The sequence below is a fragment of the Ascaphus truei genome, chromosome 22 (genome assembly GCF_040206685.1).
Source record: "Ascaphus truei isolate aAscTru1 chromosome 22, aAscTru1.hap1, whole genome shotgun sequence".
NCBI lineage: Eukaryota > Metazoa > Chordata > Amphibia > Anura > Ascaphidae > Ascaphus > Ascaphus truei.
In genome coordinates, this window is record NC_134504.1 from 8,553,015 (window position 1) to 8,572,011 (window position 18,997).

At 51.2% G+C, this 18,997-nt stretch overlaps 1 protein-coding gene across 1 annotated transcript in view; it reads right to left on the reverse strand.

The window, feature by feature from the left end:
• Window positions 1-653: 653 nt before the first annotated feature.
• The window catches only part of LOC142472587 (uncharacterized), a 56,581-nt gene continuing 38,237 nt past the window's right edge, over window positions 654-18,997 (reverse strand). Inside the window, exons 11-14 of the mRNA XM_075579656.1 lie at window positions 10,961-11,708; window positions 6,197-6,310; window positions 5,696-5,806; window positions 654-4,616 (exon numbers count right to left, since the gene is read on the reverse strand). Coding sequence (XP_075435771.1) covers window positions 3,064-4,616; window positions 5,696-5,806; window positions 6,197-6,310; window positions 10,961-11,708 — 2,526 coding nt within the window. The 3' untranslated portion in view covers window positions 654-3,063. The remainder of the gene's footprint in view (window positions 4,617-5,695; window positions 5,807-6,196; window positions 6,311-10,960; window positions 11,709-18,997) is intronic.

Below are 18,997 nucleotides of genomic sequence, written 5' to 3' on the forward strand. Positions count from 1 at the left end.
TTCATATAAAAATGCATTCCATTCTTAACAAAAGTAAAAAAGCAAATACTGTACATTTGAGTATACTGTACTGTATTTTAATTTTATGAATTAAATATTTTTGAATGTCAATTGTTTTACAATAAATTAACTAAAACCCCACTAAGGACCCTTTTTCTACACCAAGCATTAGACATTTATGGGGCATGAGGGTTGTGTGGGTTAATGTGCTTGTGAAGGTGGGGGGTGAAGGGGCATTGGGGTGGAGGGGCTGAGAGTCAAGGGTTTGTGTCACAGAGGTGGAAGATTCCTTGAAGCTGCAGCATGTGAAAGTCATGGAGCTTGCAGACGTGCCCCAATTCCTCTTGACCAGATCTGCCCTCTCCTCTCTGCCAGACCTTCCTCCAGTCTTATAGATTTATCTTTGCAAATAGACGAATGGCTATACGACGAGCTGAACACAGATGGACTAGCGGAACCCCCTCAAGAACATTCTCAGGTACATACTGTACCTCAATTTTTCCAAGGAAGAGATCCCGGAACCCATGCAGATCAGGTCCCAGATCCCTGTACCACCCTTCCTCTTTCGCAGACCCGCTCCCTCCTCTCTCTGCCAGACCCACTTTCACTCCTCTCTCTGCCTGACCCGCCCCCTCCTCTCTGCAAGATCCACCCCCTCCTCTCTCTTTGCCAGACCCTTACCCTTCTCTCTACCTGGCAGACTTGCCCCGTCCTCTCTGCCAGACAGACCCACCTCCTCTCTCTGCCAGATCCGCTTTCACTCCTCTCTCTATCAGGAATCACAGGGAAATGCATGGGCAGAGTCGGTTAGTACTTGGGGTCTCGATGATATCCGGAACCAGGAATCCGGATCCAAAGAATAGTCAGGCAGGCCAAGAATCCAGAGAGGTAGCAGGCAGGTGGAGTGGTAAGGCAATCTAGCGTCGGGTGAGGGCAGGCGTCAGGCAAGCAAGGGTCAGTATCAGCATTTGAGAATAGCCAAAACTGAAGCCGGAAACACTACAGCTCAGAGGTAAGGAACAACAGAACATTACCCCAGGTAGCAAAATCGTTGTGAAGCTCAGGTGAAAGGAACAGTTGCTTTCTTATAGGCCGTGGGAAAGCCAGGTGCTGATATAAGCAAAGCAGTCCGCCAAGGGTCTGCACAGAGTGACGCAGTACCAGTGCGTGGATCCTTGTACTCTCCCTGGCAGACCCTCCCCCACTCCTCTCTTGGAATTTAGTCAGAGAGGAGAGCAAGGGGTTAAGAGGCATGTGGAAGGAGAGGAAGGCGTTACAATTAATGGGGGAGGTGTGAAGAGGGAGGGGTGAGATTGTCTTCCTTGAAGCTGCAGCATGTAAAAGTTTTGGAGTTTCTAGACTCATCCTGTCCTCTCTCACTCTGACAGACCTGACCCCAATAATCTCTCTCTGCCAGACCCTACTCTTCACTTTCTCTCTGCCAGGCCTACCACCTCCTCTCTCCTCAGACAGCAGATAGGAATACCATGGTAAAAAATAATGGCGTCATGAACAGCACACACCTGTAAGCACGTGACTTGTGTCCAACACGTGCAAAGTTCAATTATAGACCAAAGACAGTACTTATTACATTTTAGATTTAAAATACAAAAGCACTACAGTGCCTAGTTACAGAAGAGAATGTAAGGCTGCGCTTATAGTGCCGGCGACGGCGCCCAAAAACAAATGTATTGCCGCCGTCGCATGCTCTTATAGTAAGCGCAACGCGACTGAAAATATGGAAGCCGGTCAAATTAGATTTTTCAGAAGCTGTCGCCACATGTGACAGCGTCTGAACCAATCAATGTCCTGGTCGCCCCCGCGACGTCTCCGCAAAGCGAATTACAACTTTCGCTAGCGCGACAGGTGACGTCACCCGTCCCACCGCGCGCACTATAAGCGCGGCCTTACAAGAAACACAGTATAATATAGGCAGACAGTTTAATAAAATAAACAGGATCAAAACAGACAATCTAAATATGTTGCCACATAACAATATCAGATTGCTTCAAGAGATAATGGAAATATGAACATGACAATTCACGTCTTGTTTGCATAATACTCTTCTGTTGGATTTTAAATTCTTATCATAAAAAACCCTGCATCGAAAACTGAATAAGCCCACCTTCTGGGGCATGTCCTTAACTCACCCCCATCCTTCTCCAATTAAATTTTTAAGGCTTGGGGAGAGATTATTGTTTTTTTTTTGTTAATTAAAAACTGTATAAAAAGTACCACATACATTTCTATAACCCCTATGGTGGTGCCACTTTCACCATTACATTTGTATAATTAAAATACACGTGCGGACACCCATCTTGATAGGGGTAACTTTATTTTTTTTAAGGTGAAATACGTATACGAAATATAACATAGATCAATCTGTTATATTTAATCCTTCTGATCGCAAATGTTACAAATATATATTTGTTATTCTTATGAATCATGTCAGATCACAGAACCCCAGCAAGCTCTTTTTGGGAACCTCTGGTAGTGTTAGGACTTGCGAACAGGTGTCTGCCTTGACGTGGCTCGCAAGCTTACAACGCTTTGGCCAAAGGGTTAAACTAAATGACCCTATTTCAAGAGCATATATAAGTATTTTACTGTGTATTTCTGTCATGTTGGATGTAGCATTGGGCTTCTCTGTCGTCTCTTGGAATCATGTCAGATCCAAGTTATCTTTTATTTTTAGTAAAGACCATGGACTGAATGGTGACCCTTTTGTCACCTTTCTCTGCTACTCACAGGGACGATTTCAAGAACACGTGGTCCCCTTTGAAGACAACAACGAGGGCCTCTGGTGGGTCTTGGTACTGTGACCAGACCTCCATAATATAAAACGTTTTATTGGGCTATCAATGTCAACCCCAGGTAAAACTCTGGTGGTGCTCTGGCAGCGCCAGCACCTAGCCAGCTAGGATTTCCCCCATAACGATGTTTTTGTGAGTTTAACATTGTTTTGTGCACCCTGTTTCTCCTATTGGCTCCGGACAAAATAAACTGTATTTAAATCCTTTGTCCTGTCTAGTCCTTCCAGTATCAAGTTACCTGCCTTTTTTATTACTGTGATATTGCTATGCTACCTGTAGTTTGCCCAACCCTACTCTGAACAAATGGTTTCTCCCCTGTATGAAGTCTCTGGTGTTTGAGGAGGTGGATCTTCTGTGAAAAGCTTTTCCAACATTCTGTACATGTGAAAGGTTTCTCTCCTGTATGAATCCTCTGGTGTTTGAGCCTGCTGCTCCTATATGAAAAGGTTTTCCCACACTCTGCACATTTGAAAGGTTTCTCCCCTGTATGAATCCTCTGATGTTGAAGGAGGCCTCTCTTTAAACTGAATTGTTTCTCACACACAGTACAGGTGAAAGGTTTCTCTCCTGTATGAATCCTTTGGTGTGTAAGGAGGCTGCTCACTTGCGAAAAGCTTTTTCCACACACTTCACATTTGAAAGGTTTCTCTCCTGTATGAATCATCTGATGTTGGAGGAGGCCACTCTTTAGACTGAATTGTTTCTCACACTCTGTACATGTGAAAGGTTTCTCCCCTGTATGAATCCTTTGGTGTGCGAGGAAGCTGCTCATCTGTGAAAAGCTTTTTGCACACACTGTACATTTGAAAGGTTTCTCCCCTGTATGAATCCGCTGGTGTTGGAGGAGGCTCGTCTTTAAGCTAAATTGTTTCTCACACTCTGTACATGTAAAAGGTTTCTCCCCTGTATGAATCCTCTGGTGTTGAAGGAGTTTGCTCTTTTCACCATATTGTTTCCCACACTCCGTACATGTGAAAGATGTCTCCCCTGTGTGAATCCTCTGGTGTGTGAGGAAGCTGCTCTTCTGTGAAAATCCTTTTCCACACACTGCACACGTGAAAGGTTTCTCCCCTGAGTGAATCCTCTGGTGTGTGAGGAGGCTGCTCTTCTGTGAAAAGCTTTTTCCACACACTGCACATGTGAAAGGTTTCTCCCCTGAGTGAATCCTCTGGTGTGTGAGGAGGCTGCTATTCCGTGAAAAGCTTTTTCCACACACTGCACATGTGAAAGGATTCTCTCCTATATGAATCCTCTGGTGTGTGAGCAGATACTTCTTCTGTGAAAAGCTTTCCCCACACTCTGTACATGTGAAAGGTTTCTCCCCTGTATGAATATTCTGGTGTGTGAGGAGGCTTCTCTTAGTGCTTACCTGCTTCCTACACGCTGTGCAATTAACATTTTTCTCCACTCTGTGAATCCTCTGGTGTGAAACAAATTTTCTCTTCAGTGAAAAACTTTTCCCACAGTCTGTACATGTAAAGGGTTGCTTGCTAGTGTTGACACAAAGGTGTGTGAGCAAGTCCCTATTCAGTGAGAAGCTTTTCCCACACTTACACACAAAAAGCTGAGCACTGCAGCTCATTCTTGAATCTCTCTCGTATCTTTTGCTTGACCCATACTTGGAGTCAGTCTGTGCTGTGAGCTGTACAAGGCCTGTAAATTCCCCATCATGTGGCTGTGGTTCCTTGCACGTGTCCAACATGTGACAGGAATCATTGGTTTTTGGAACTGCTGAGATGCTGGGAGTCAACCAGCTTCTGGACATATCAGAGCTCCAGTTCTGCTCCTCATTCAGGCAGTTCTCTAACAGAAGAAAACAAAAAAGACAGGACTCAAATGTTTTTCATCTGGAATGCAAATTACGAATAAAAAAAACTTTGCAGAATTTACTTGACCACTACTTAGCAAAAATTTCTTTCTAGAGGTGTAGAATATGAGGAGGATACAGAGGGGGGATGCCTCCACAAATGGAATTCACCATCTCGAAATGGTCAGCAAATTCCCAAGGTAAAATGGAGGAAGAAAAGTAGTTAACAGATGGTGGTTTGAGTAGAGAGTCAAATACAGAGAGGAGGCAGCGTGGGCTAGACTTGTGAGTGTCCATTACTGAGGAAAAGTAGCTTTGTTTAGCCTGGGAGTGGGAACAGTTGAAACCAGATAGATTACATTTGTAGGGGAGGGTGTTAGAGAGAGTATGAGATTTCCTCTAGGGGCACTCAGAGGAGCGAGTGCAGGAGCAAAGAATGTATGTATGGCAGTTTTGCCAAGGTCTGGGGATAAAAGGGTGAGAATGGCAGAGAAGTGGGGCATGTAGAGCATGACAGGAAGATTGGGCAAAATTCTAGTTCATGACAAGATCTTCGAGGCCAGTAGAGTAGCAGAGAGGAGAGGGAGGACAGCACAGTGGAGTTGAGACGTTAGCTTAATGAAACGCTGGTCTCTGCAGAACTGAGGGGTAAATGGAGGTGAAGAAAAGGAGAATTGAGAGAGAGTAAATGAGATGAAGTGATGGTCAGAGAGAGGAAAGGGGAGAATAGAGAAATTAAGTGAGAAGCTTCTGCATTATCTTCGCATTTAGCGTCTGAGAGCACAGGCAGAATACACTGGTCAAACAGTGGAAGGAGCCCTTGAAAAATTATTCTGTTTTTCCCGATGTGATCCATTGATGGTCAGAGACCCAAAACTCTGCATTTCCAACCTTTATACGCGTTTGGGAGAGACATATTGCTCCAGTAACTCTGCTGCATGGTGTTTGTTACAGAATAATCAGCAGGCCTAGGGGCTTCCTGAGGCAATTAACCCTGAATATTCCCTAAAGGTTACCATACTACTTGTAACAAGGTAACACATTTGTCTACACAAAATGATGCTATAGTACTAACCATTGTCAGCAAATGTAACAATTTCTCTCTGTATTCTGGTTAGATGAGCCTCAGTGTTCGGTTCTCTCTCAGACTTAATCTCTAACGTCTCTGGTACAATCACTGCAAAACCTGCCAACAAGAAAAGGAAAATCCATCATGTAAAGCTGGGAGTGGGAACTCTTCCTGTGATATCACTATACAGAAATACTGTATACCGATTCCTAAGGGGAGGGGATAGGTAACTGATTGTACTTTATTATTAACCCTGAGGGAGGAGTGTTTTTACCCCTGAGTGCTGAAAACATGTTGGAGTTTATGGTGCTACCAATGTTCAAACCTCACTAACAATAATAATATTCTCCATATAACCTTGGACAAATCACGTGTATTTGTTTGTTTTTCACTAGACATGTAGCTTATAAATGTATCCATGCTTTAATGTTATTTTCCTTAATATTGAAGACATTACAGCCTATTTTTTAAACAAATTGAATAAAGTGACGATACAAGGTTACTTACCAGCAACAGGAAATGAATCTATTTCACTCTTTATTGGAGTCAGATGATCCTCAGCGTTTGGTTCTTCTTTCTCCGACGTAATCTTTAACCTCTTCAGTACAACCACTGGAAAACCTGGCAATAAGAAAAGGAAAACCCATCATGTAAAGCTGGGATTTGGGGCTCTTCTTGTGATTTCACCTTCTCTGATATTGGTATAATGTAATACCCGTCGTAAAGAAATGTTTACTAGCCCTTCTGGCAGAAATGGACAAATATAGTTGAAGACATATTACATTTTACCTGCGGGTAGATATATAAAAACATAAGATTAATTCGTTTGGGTGTTTGACTCATGTTAGCTATGGCACACCTGTGAGCACGTGACCTGTATATGGGACAATGGTTAATACACACAGCTATCTAGCCAATTCACTTTTCTCCATGCATGGTCCCTCAAACAAACAATCTCTCCCTCAATCCGTCCCAATATACCATGAACAGCACACTTGTGAACACGTGACATATGTAAACAACACAGGAAACTTGTCCCTGTTCAGGTACATATACACATAGGGAGTGAGAACACACCCTTCTTACGCCTGCAGTAGACAAAGTGAATCTACTGCAAAGGTAAACCAGTGTCTGTACTCAATATGCAATGGTTAACAGACACATGGTAATCATTTTAACTGACAGACCAAAACGCACATTATCAGCAGACACAGGAACATTGAGGTCAATGCTAGAGAACTGCAAACAATTAACCCCGTCGGGTCACAGGCTAAATCTCTAAAACGCTACCTAGAGTCACATTTACGCGACACCAAGGATGTCTTGAAAAGACTGAATGATATTGTTATTGATGTCGAGACACTATTGATTAGTCGGGATGTCGAGGCATTGTATACATCAATCATACACCAGATTGGTATTGAGGCCGTGGAGTATTTCCTCAAGACTAGAAGCTGCCACTCCACAAACCATAATTGACTTATTTTGCACTTGTTAGGGTTCATACGTACCCATAATTTCTTCACTTCCTGTATCTTGACAATGCCAGATACTTCCATGGTTAAAATCTACTTAATAATTAGAATGCAGTATTTTATTTTCTAAATTCCCTTCATTGAGAATACCATAAGATCATGTTTCTGTGCGTGTTCTCAACACAACCCTTTCATCAATCTCTCTACGACAGTTTTAGGACTTAAAAAGAAAACATTGTTCTTTTGAAGTTTAAACTTTGCCTCAATCTATACTAAAGACTTAATAACGGTTTCCATAATACTTAGACACATGCCATCTTCACTGTTACATAAGTGTACTTCCTATATTCGCCTGGGTAGGAAATATGACCGCATAACTTCTATTTTTGAGAAACATCAGATTATACTTAGAAAAAAACTGTTTTTTGGTATCATTTGATTCGTATAATCACAACGGTTACAAATATCTATTTATTATTCTTGCAAAGTGCTGTCAGATCCAGGATATTCATAATTAGCCAAGTCCCCTAATATTCTGCAGAATCCCCCAAAGAATGTCTTTCAATGTAAATTTAAAAGCTTTACGTTTATTACTGTATAGTGTCAGGACAGCCATATCTCAAATCCCCCCATTTACACAACCAGATGTCCTTATCTCTAGATACCATCAATTCTATAAACCTAAGGCCTGATTAGGGATTTAACAGGCAATAAAAACAAATCTTGTATTTGTATGACAATTTGTAACCAATGTTTATTTCTCGTTGCCAGATTGATCAAAATACTTAATTTCTGCCATATTCATTACAACTTCCATAACTGCAAAATAACCAGATATCCCCTCCTTGCAAATTTCAGAGTCCTCAAAATATATACAACTAGCTGAGAGACCCGGCGTTGCCCGGGATGTAAATACGTAATAGGTCGTATTATTTATAAACCGTGGAACAATAGGTGACTATTTGTTGTAAAGGTTGGATAATAATGTTGAAAAGAAAGATGGAAGAAAATGTAATACAATGTTGTATAAAAATGGATTATTGTAAACACACCACAGTACAATGTATATTTTGGTGACATAAGTGATGTGAAAATGTGAGGCGAGTGTCCTGCTAGGGTGTGAGCGTGTGTGAGGCGGCGGGTGGGTGTTCAGTACGGGTGGCGCGTGGGTAGTGAGTGCTGGCTGTGGGTCGGGGTCCTGCTAGGGTGTGAGGCGGCGGGTGTGTGGCGAGTGCGGGTGACAGCTGGTCAGTGATATTGTTGCGTAGGGGCAGGAGGCGGCAGGTGTGTGTCGAGTGTGTGGGGTGGGTGAGAGGCGGCGGGTGTGTGTCGAGTGGCGGGTGTCTGTTGAGTGCGTGCGGCGGCTGTGTGGCGCGGGGATGTGAGCGGTGGGCGGGTGAAAGGCAGAAGTGCGGGTGGGCGAAAGGCAGAGGCGGGAGGGCGGACGAAAGGCGTTGAAGGAGGGGAGGTGAGGTCGGAGGGGTGGTGAGGGGAGGTGAAGGGGGGCGGAGGGGAGGTCGGAGGGGAGGTGAGGATGGGTGGTGAGGGGGGGGTGGTGGGGGATGGTGAGGGGAGGTGAAGGGGGGGCGGAGGGGAGGTGAAGGGGGGGTGAGGGGAGGTGAAGGGGGGGTGACGGGAGGTGGAGGGGGTTGCCAGGAGGTGAAGGGAGGGGGGGGGTGACAGGAGGTGAAGGGAGGGGGGGGGTGACAGGAGGGGGGTGACAGGAGGCGAAGGGGGGGGGGTGTGGTGACAGGAGGTGAAGGGAGGAAGGGGGAGGTGGAGGAGAGGATGGAGGTGGAGGAGAGGAAGGGGGAAGAGGGAGGTGGGGGAGGAGGGGAAGGGGGGAGGAGAAGAGGGAGGGGGAAAGGGTGAAGGGGGGAGGTGGGGGAAAGGGTGAAGGGGGGGAGGTGTGAAGGGGGAGGGGTGAAGGGGGAAAGGGGGTAAAGGTGGGGGAGGGGAAAAGGGGGGAAAGGTGGGGGAGGAGGGAAAGGGGGGAAAGAGGGGTGGAGGGGGGAAGAGGGGAGAGGGGGGAGGTGGAGGAGGGGATGTGGGGAGGTGAGGAGGGTAAGGTGGGAGGTGAGGAGGGTAAGGGGGGAGGTGAGGAGGGTAAGGGGGGAGGTGAGGAGGGGAAGGGGGGAGGTGGAGGAGGGGAAGGGGGGAGGTGGAGGAGGGAGGAGGGGAAGGGGGGAGGTGTAGGAAGGGAAGGGGGGAGGTGGAGGAGGGGGGAGGTGGGGGAGGTGGAGGAGGGGGGAGGTGGAGGAGGGGAAGGGGGGAGATGGAGGAGGGGAAGGTGGGAGATGGAGGAGGGGAAGGGGGAGGTGGTGGGAAGGGGGGAAGAGGGGGGAGGTGGTGGGAAGGGGGGGGGAGGTGGTGGGAAGGGGGGAGGAGGAGGAAAGGGGGGGAGGTGGTGGGAAGGGGGTGGGAAGGTGGGAAGGGGGGGGGCGGTGGAAAGGGGGGGGAGGTGGTGGGAAGAGGGGGGAGGTGGTGGGAAGGTGGGAAGGGGGGGAGGTGGTGGGAAGGTGGGAAGGGGGGGAGGTGGTGGGAAGGTGGGAAGGGTGGGGCGGTGGAAAGGGGGGGAGGTGGTGGGAAGAGGGGGGAGGTGGTGGGAAGGTGGGGAGGTGGTGGGAGGTTGTAAGGGGGAGTGAAGTGAAGGTGGGGGTGAAGGTGGGGTGGAGGGGAGGTGAAGGGGGGGTGGAGGGGAGGTGAAGGGGGGGTGGAGGGGAGGTGGAGTGGAGGTGAAGGGGGGGGTGGAGGGGAGGTTAAGGGGGGGGTGGAGGGAAGGTTAAGGGGGGGGTGGAGGGAAGGTTAAGGGGGGGGGTGAAGGGGAGGGGGAAGGGAGGGGATGTGTAGTGAGGGGTGGGTGAGGGGAGGTGTAGTAGGGGTGGGTGAGGGGAGGTGGAGGGGGGGTGGAGGGGATGTGGAAGGGAGGGGAAGTGTAGTGAGGGGTGGGTGAGGGGAGGTGAAGGCCGCTCACTCACCCGTCCCGCAGCTCCCACGTGGATCTGAGGCGGGAGGCAGCGTCTTGTGGCCGCTCCCCCGCTGAGTGTAGCGGCGCCGGAGGGGGGTGGAGGGGAAGTGAGTAAGGGGAGGTGATCACTCCGCTCCCCCGCTGAGTGTAGCGGCGCCGGGGGGTGGAGGGGAAGTGAGTGAGGGGAGGTGATCACTCCGCTCCCCCGCTGAGTGTAGCGGCGCCGGGGGGGGGGGGTGGAGGGGAAGTGAGTGAGGGGAGGTGATCACTCCGCTCCCCCGCTGAGTGTAGCGGCGCCGGGGGGAGGTGGAGGGGAAGTGAGTGAGGGGAGGTGATCACTCCGCTCCCCCGCTGACTGTAGCGGCGCCGGGGGGGTGGAGGGGAAGTGAGTGAGGAGAGGTGAAGGGGGGTGAGGGGACGTGAAGACCGCTCACTCACCCGTCCGGCAGCTCCCACGTGGAGGGGGGGGAGGGGGTGAAAGCGCGGGAAACAGGAAGAGGCGGAGCCTCCGGGACCGGTGGGGAAGAGAGCGGGAGATGTGCTGTTAACACTGTTGTAACACCCCCCCCCCCCCGTGTGTGTGTGTGTGTGTGTGTGTGTGGTTTTTTTTTTTTTTGTTGTTTTTTTTGGACCTTTGGCCCGTCACTCCGCCTCAGGCCAATGAGAGGTGTGGGGGGCGGACCAAGGGGGTGGTGTGAGTGTGTGAGGCCAATGAGAGGTGTGCGGGGGCGGGCGGCCCAAGGGACCAATGAGATTGCCCCTAGGGACACCGGACATCCAGGCAGGCAAACATACAGTGCTTTCACTAATATAGTATAAGATACTCACTTAACAAGTGTGGATCCATGCTGGCAGTGGGCAGTGCTCCTCTGTCCATGCTGGTAGTGGGCAATGGGTATAGCAGGACCTGCAGTTCCCCTCTGTGGGTGCAGGCTGGGTATAGCAGGACCTGCAGTTCCCCTCTGTGGGTGCAGGCTTGGTATAGCAGGTCCTGCAATTTCCCTCTGTGGGTGCAGGCTGGGTATAGCAGGACCTGCAGTTCCCCTCTGTGGGTGCAGGCTGGGTATAGCAGCAGGACCTGCAGTTCCCCTCTGTGGGTGCAGGCTGGGTATAGCAGGACCTGCTGTTCCCCTCTGTGGGTGCAGGCTGGGTATAGCAGGAGCTGCAGTTCCCCTCTGTGGGTGCAGGCTGGGTATAGCAGGACCTGCAGTTCCCCTCTGTGGGTGCAGGCTGGGTATAGCAGGACCTGCAGTTCCCCTCTGTGGGTGCAGGCTTGGTATAGCAGCAGGACCTGCAGTTCCCCTCTGTGGGTGCAGGCTGGGTATAGCAGCTGGGACCTGCAGTTCCCCTCTGTGCAGGCTGGGTATAGCAGGACCTGCAGTTCCCCTCTGTGCAGGCTGGGTATAGCAGGACCTGCAGTTCCCCTCTGTGGGTGCAGGCTGGGTATAGCAGGACCTGCAGTTCCCCTCTGTGGGTGCAGGTTGGGTATAGCAGGACCTGCAGTTCCCCTCTGTGGGTGCAGGCTGGGTATAGAAGGACCTGCAGTTCCCCTCTGTGTCTCACACACAGTAAGGGGCTAATAAACCAACATCAGTAACATGTCTCTGGTTATATCAGTCACACACACGTTACATTCCTGACAGGACTTTCTGTGGAGAACTCATTTCCTCCCCTCCCTGCCGACTACATCCAGGTCACAGCCCCGTGTCCTACTGCGCATGCTCACACGCAGGGGATCATGGGAGTTGTAGTTTTTATAGACTTCAGTACATATCAAGTCTCACATACAGTGTAGATCAGAAACATTTCCCAGAGACTGTGCTAGGGAAAGAGAGTTACTTCTGCACATTTAAGTATAGCCTGGGTCCCCCTGGCGCCCTTACCTTTCCATAGGCAGCGGAGGCTGGGGGAGGGTGGGGGATGCGCAGTAAGCTCAAGCCCTGCCTCAGCCTTGCCTGTCCTGCCCCAGCCCTGCCTGTGAGAGACACAGAGAGAGGTGTATGAATAAATGTGCAGTACTTTAGGGTTATTACTGCCTCAGTGCAGCACTCATCTCTGAGATCAGACTCCAAAAGACTGTTCATGGTCCCAAGGCTCAACAAAATATCCGGCCGTTCCTCCTCATACAAAACTGGAACAACCTACCAGAGACTCTCACATCCACCACCAGTTTAAGTTCTTTCAAATCTAAGGCTGTCTCACATTTTAACCTGGTCTGTAACTGTTTCATACGCCCATAATATATATTTTCTTTAACTGTGCACGCAATGTCTTGTATATAATGTATACCCTGTTCATTTATGTAACTGTATTTGTAACCATGTATTATTTGTCTTACTGTGCCCAGGACATACTTGAAAACGAGAGGTAACTCAATGTATTACTGCCTGGTAAAATATTTTATCTACTATATATTTCTGAAAGCACTGTATGTCTGCGTCCCTAGCGGCAATCTCATTGGTCCCTTGGCCTGCCCGCCCCCGCACCTCTCATTGGCCTGAGGCAGAGTGACGGGCAAAAAAAACACACACACACACACACACACACGTCAGTTGGACCGCAGCTCACCTTCCACACACACCCCATCCTCCTCTCCCGGTGCCCCTCACTCTCTCCCCCCACCTCACCCAAATCCCCACGCTCCGCACCATCACGCTCACCGTGTGCCGCGGCCCTCCTGCTCAGCAGCAAACTCCAGGCTCCTCCCCCCTCGCTGCGCGGGCCGGGCCTCCTGCTCTCCCCCTCACGTGCGCCGCTACCGGAGAGGGGAAGCGCGGGCCGGGCCTCCTGCTCTCCCCCTCATGTGCGCCGCTACCGGAGATGGGAAGCGCGGCACGGGACTCCCCCTCACGTGCGCCGCTACCGGAGAGGGGAAGCGCGGCGCGGGACTCCCCATCACGTGCGCCGGCTCCCGGATGGAGGGGAAGCGCGGCGCGGGACTCCCCCTCACGTGCGCCGGCTCCTGGACGGAGGGGAAGCATGGCGCGTGGCGCGGGACTCCCCCTCACGTGCGCCGGCTCCCGGACGGAGGGGAAGCGCGGCGCGGGTCTCCTGCCACTCTTGCCCCCCCCCCCAGCTTCCCGAACTCACTTTCATCCAGTCACCCACCCAGTCACCCACCCACTCACTCAGTCACCCACTCAGTCACCCACCCACTCAGTCACCCACCCACTCAGTCACCCACCCACTCAGTCACCCACCCACTCAGTCACCCACCCACCCACTCACTTAGTCACCCAAAAACTCACTCAGTCACCCACCCACTCACTCAGTCAAGTCAAGCCACCCACACACCCAGTCACCCACCCAGTCACCCAGTCAAGTCACCCACCCACCCACCCAGTCAGTCAGTATCCCACCAACCCAGCCAGTCAGTATCCCACCAACCCAGCCAGTCAGTCACCCACCCACCCAGTCAGTCACCCACCCACCCACCCACCCAGTCAGTCAGTCACCCACCCAGTCAGTCAAGTCAGTCAGTCACCCACCCACCCACCCAGTCAGTCACCCACCCAGTCACCCACACACCCACCCAGTCACTTTCACCCAGTCACCCACCCACTCAGTCAACTCAGTCACCCACCCACTCAGTCACCCACCCAGTCACTCAGTCACCCACCCAGTCACTCAGTCACCCACCCAGTCACTCAGTCACCCACCCAGTCACTCAGTCACCCACCCAGTCACTCAGTCACCCACTCACCCACCCAGTCAGTCACCCACTCACCCACCCAGTCAGTCACCCACTCACCCACCCAGTCAGTCACCCACTCACCCACCCAGTCAGTCACCCACTCACCCACCCAGTCAGTCTCCCACTCACCCAGTCAGTCTCCCACTCACCCAGTCAGTCTCCCACTCACCCAGTCAGTCTCCCACTCACCCAGTCAGTCTCCCACTCACCCAGTCAGTCTCCCACTCACCCAGTCAGTCTCCCACCCAGTCAGTCTCCCACCCACTCTCCCACTCAGTCTCCCACTCAGTCTCCCACTCAGTCTCACACTCACCCACCCATTCAGTCTCACACTCACCCACCCAGTCTCACCCAAAACCATCCACCCAGTCACTGACCCCACCCACCCACTCACCGACCCCACCCACCCACTCACCGACCCCACCCACCCACCCACTCACTGACCCCACCCACCCACTCACTGACCCACCCAGTCAGCGACCCCAGTCACTGACCCACCCAGTCACCGACCCTGAAAAAGTCACCCAGTCACCGACCCAAAGTCACCCACCCACCCAAAGTCACCCACCCACCCAAAGTCACCCACCCACCGACCCAAAGTCACCCACCCACCGACCCAAAGTCAAACCGACCCAAAGTCACCCACCCACCCAAAGTCACCCACCCACCGACCCAAAGTCACCCACCCACCGACCCAAAGTCACACACCCACCGACCCAAAGTCACCCACCCACCGACCCAAAGTCAAACCGACCCAAAGTCACCGACCCAGAGTCACCCACCCACCCACACACTCAGTCAACTCAGTCACCCACCTAGCTGTCAAGGGGGGGGGGAAGCCTAACCCTGTCGTACGCCCCCCCCAAAATTACATCCCGGGCAACGCCGGGTCTCTCAGCTAGTCTTATTATATATTATAGTGAAAGCACTGTATGCCTGTCTGCATCTCCTGTGTCCTAGGGGAAATCTCATTGGTCCCTTGGGCCGCCCGCCCCCGCACACCTCTCATTGGCCTGAGGCGGAGTTACGGGCCAACACACAAACACACACACACACACACTGCGCAGCGCTCATCGGGACCCGCGCGCACCTCCTCCTCTCCCCTAGTCAGCGGGGGAGCGGAGCGAGCGCCCGGGACACAGCGGGGGACTCTCACCCCCCCATCCACACATAGCGGCTCTCCCCTCACCCGGCGCTCCGCCCCCCCCCACCCACACACACAGAGCACTGAACGGCTCTCCCCTCCCCCGGCTCACCCCCCCCCCACCCACACACACAGAGCACTGAGCGGCTCTCCCCTCCCCCGGCGCTCCCACCCCCCCCCCACACACACACACACACAGAGCACGCGGCTCTCCCCTCACCCGGCGCTCCCCGTCCCAGAGGCCTCTCCTCCAGCTGTCTCCGCCTCTCCCCGCGAGAGGCACAGCACCTCCTCACCGGAGCGTCTCAGCCTCTCCGCGGAGGAGCCCGAGGTGGAGGAGGAGGGCGGCCGGTACCCGGAGAAAGAGGAGCGCGGCTGTGTGCAAGGTGAGTAAACGCAGGGGAATGGGTTATTTAATGCGTCCCTGACGCGTGGTGTGTGAGGAGGTTCTTCTTACTCCTGAACTGTTTCCCTACACTCCGCACGTGAAAGGATTATCTCCCGATTTATTTCTCTGGTGACACAAGGCTCCCCTTAATACTTAGTTGTTTCCCACATTTAGAACAAGCAAGAGGTTTCGTGTGTGTGTGTGTGTGTGTGTGTGTGTGTGTGTGTGTGTGTGTGTGTGTGTGTGTGTGTGTGGTGTAAGTGTCACGGTAGCTTATGACAAGATATAATGAACACCAAATATCTGGGTTGAACTGAACGAGGCTTAAGATATAATAAAATTTAATTTATTCCTTGAAAAAGGTGAACACAGCAATATAGTACAATTAACAGGCAAGAAGGTAACACTTACTTAGGGTTGGGGGATGGAGAAGTATCAGCTAGCAATTCTCCAGCAATCCGGTGACATTCCAGGTGGAATCAGAAGAATAACTGAAACTGTAGGGTTGACACAGTTTATATACCTGTGTAACCCTATTCTTAACATTGAATACAGACTATTGGTGAACAATTATCTGTATCCAATCCCTAACGTGGAGACACAGATTAACCCATGCCCCCCAGCTAATTACCCCATGTGTACTGGGACTCTATGGGTAGCCCCATAATTAAATCAGGGGCGACGACCAGTTTACCAAATTAAGTATCTGCATTGTTTGTAGGTGTAGACATAACACTTACAAACCACTCCAGTTTGATGATTCTCCGCCCTCAGGTAACAATTAGAGTGGCAGAGTCTGGTCTGTTGATTAGTACTTAGTGTAAACAATCAGGGCAGTTTAACTTTTGATCACAGTGCTTAGGCTCAATCAGCCGGCTGCCCTTCATGACCTATTAGCATAGCAGATGGAGTCTGCATTTTTCAGCGCAGATCCAAAATACCATACATATACACTTTAATATCTACACATATTAATAAGTTCCATTCTGGTGGGCGCAGTGGGTCGAAATTTGCCAGTTCTTAATGCCTACAGTGACTCCACACATTGGCCAAATATTAACTCTCTGCGACCTCCAGAACTGGAGATACAGAAATGCACTTTAAAACATTAAAATACAGGATTATAATGAAACATGGGAACAGGGGAACATACATTTTCCTGACATGACAAGGTGTAAGCCACATTCCTGGACCGCAGTCCAGTTAACCCCTTGCCTCCCTGGTGAGGTCAGGGTGGCCATATGGGGTGCAATCCCTTTAATACCGGGCCAACCCCCTCTCCCTCTACACCTCCCCCTCTTAATGGGTGACCTGTGGCCCACTGGCCCTGACGGGGAGTGGGGCACTGCTGGCACCATTAATGAACTCAGTCTCAGAGGGATAGTCCTGACGTGAAAGTCCATCAGCATTGCTGTTTTCACTACCCTTTTTGTGCTGAATGGTAAATTCAAACTCTTGCAAGGCCAAGCTCCACCTTAGCAACTTGGCATTCTCCCCTGATGCCCTCTGCAGCCAACTTAGGGGGTTGTGGTCTGTGAGGACCGTGAAAGCCCTTCCATACACATAGGGCTGGAGTTTTTTGAGTGCCCACACAATGGCCAAGCACTCTTTCTCAATGGTGGCATAGGCCACTTCTCTGGGGAGTAGTTTTCGGCTGAGGTACACCACAGGGTGCTCTCTACCGTCATCCCCCACTTGGCTCAACACAGCCCCAATGCCATAATCCGAGGCATCAGTCTGTATAAGGAAATGTTTGGTATAGTCCGGGGCAGCCAGTATGGGGGCCCCAGCAAGCGCAGTTTTCAGTGCCTGGAAAGCAGTTTCACAGGCAGGAGTCCAGGTGATAAGCACAGGCAGTTGCTTTTAGTCAAATCAGTCAGGGGTTTGGCCACGGCGCTGTATTGTGGGACAATCTTCCTATAGTACCCTGCGGTGCCCAAAAATGCCATGACCTGTTTCTTGGTTTTTGGAACAGGCCACTGAACTATGGCTTCTACCTTGGCTGGCTCTGGTCTGAGGTGCCCTCCACCCACCCTGTGCTCTAAGTACAGGACCTCTGCCATACACTTAGTGGGTTTCAAGGTAAGCCCAGCCTCCCTGATCCTATCCAGCACCGCAGCTACATGTCCTAAGTGGGATTCCCAGGAATTACTAAAGACAGCAATTTCATCTAAGTAAGCCCTGGCATAGCTCTGCATCCCTTCCAGTAACCTATTGACCAGGCGTTGGAAGGTAGCCGAGGCATTCTTCATCCCAAATGGCATCACCAAAAACTCATAGAGGCCACTTGGAGTGATGAATGCTGACTTCTCTCTAGACTCCAGGGTCAGGGGGATTTGCCAATAGCCTTTGCTCAAATCCATAGTGGTCAGATACCTTGCCCCCGCGAGTTCATCTAGTAACTCATCCATGCGGGGCATGGGATAGGCATCTGACACCGTCCCAGCATTGAGCAAGCAGTAGTCCACACAAAACCGGGTGGTCTTGTCCTTCTTAGGGACTAGAACTACCGGGCTTGCCCAAGGACTCTGGGACGGAGTAATTACCCCTAGGGTCAGCATCTCCTCTATCTCCCTCTCCATACTGGTCTTGACCTCTGCTGACACTCTATAAGCGTGCTTATGCAGAGGCCGCAGGTCACCTGTGAGCACTGGGTGTTTTGTGAGATGTGTGGTCCCTGGCATGTCAGTGAAGAGGGCCCTAAACTTAGCTAGCATGTCCCTGGCTTCTACCTGCTGCCTAGCACTCAACTGTGCCCCTATCTCTACCTGCTCCACAGTGTTTCCCTGTCTAGCCTCCCCTAGGAGATCAGGCAGAGCATTGCTCGCCGGATCCTCCAGCAGTGGGCTACAAATGGCCATCACTGCTCCCATACTCGGTGCTCTGTATTCTTTCAGCATATTGACGTGATATGTCTTATGCCTCTCAGGCTCTACCTGTACAACGTAGTTGTACTCATTCACCTTTCGGATAACCGGGTACGGTCCCGACCAGGCAGCCATCAACTTGTTCTCTCGAGTGGGTTTGAGAACAAGCACCTGCTGTCCTGGGATGAATTCCCTGCTACGGGCATTACGGTCATACCATTGCTTTTGCTTGGTCTGAGCGATCCTGAGATGGTCCTGGGCCACCCCCATGAGCATCTCTAACCGGTCTCGGAGATCTACTACATACTGGATCACTGAAGCATCAGTAGCAGTAGCCTCCCCTTCCCATCCCTCACGGAATAGGTCCAGAGGTCCACGTACCCTGCGGCCATATAGTAGCTCGAAGGGGGAGAAGCATGTAGATTCCTGCGGTACCTCTCGGTAGGCAAACAGCAAGTGCTGTAAATGAATCTCCCAGTCTTTCTCCTCCACCTCAATAAAGGTCCGAAGCATCTGCTTCAGGGTACCGTTAAAGCTCTCTCACATAATCCGTTTGTCTGGGGATGGTAAGGGGTAGTGCGCCGGTGCTGTAGACCGCATGCATCCCAGAGACAATGTAACAGTTCACTCATGAACTGCGACCCCTGATCGGTTAGGATCTCACCAGGGAAACCTACCCTAGAAAAAATGTTCAGCAAAGCTGCTGCCGCTGTCTTGGCATCTATGGTGCCAAGCGCTACCGCCTCAGGGTACCGGGTGGCACAATCCACCA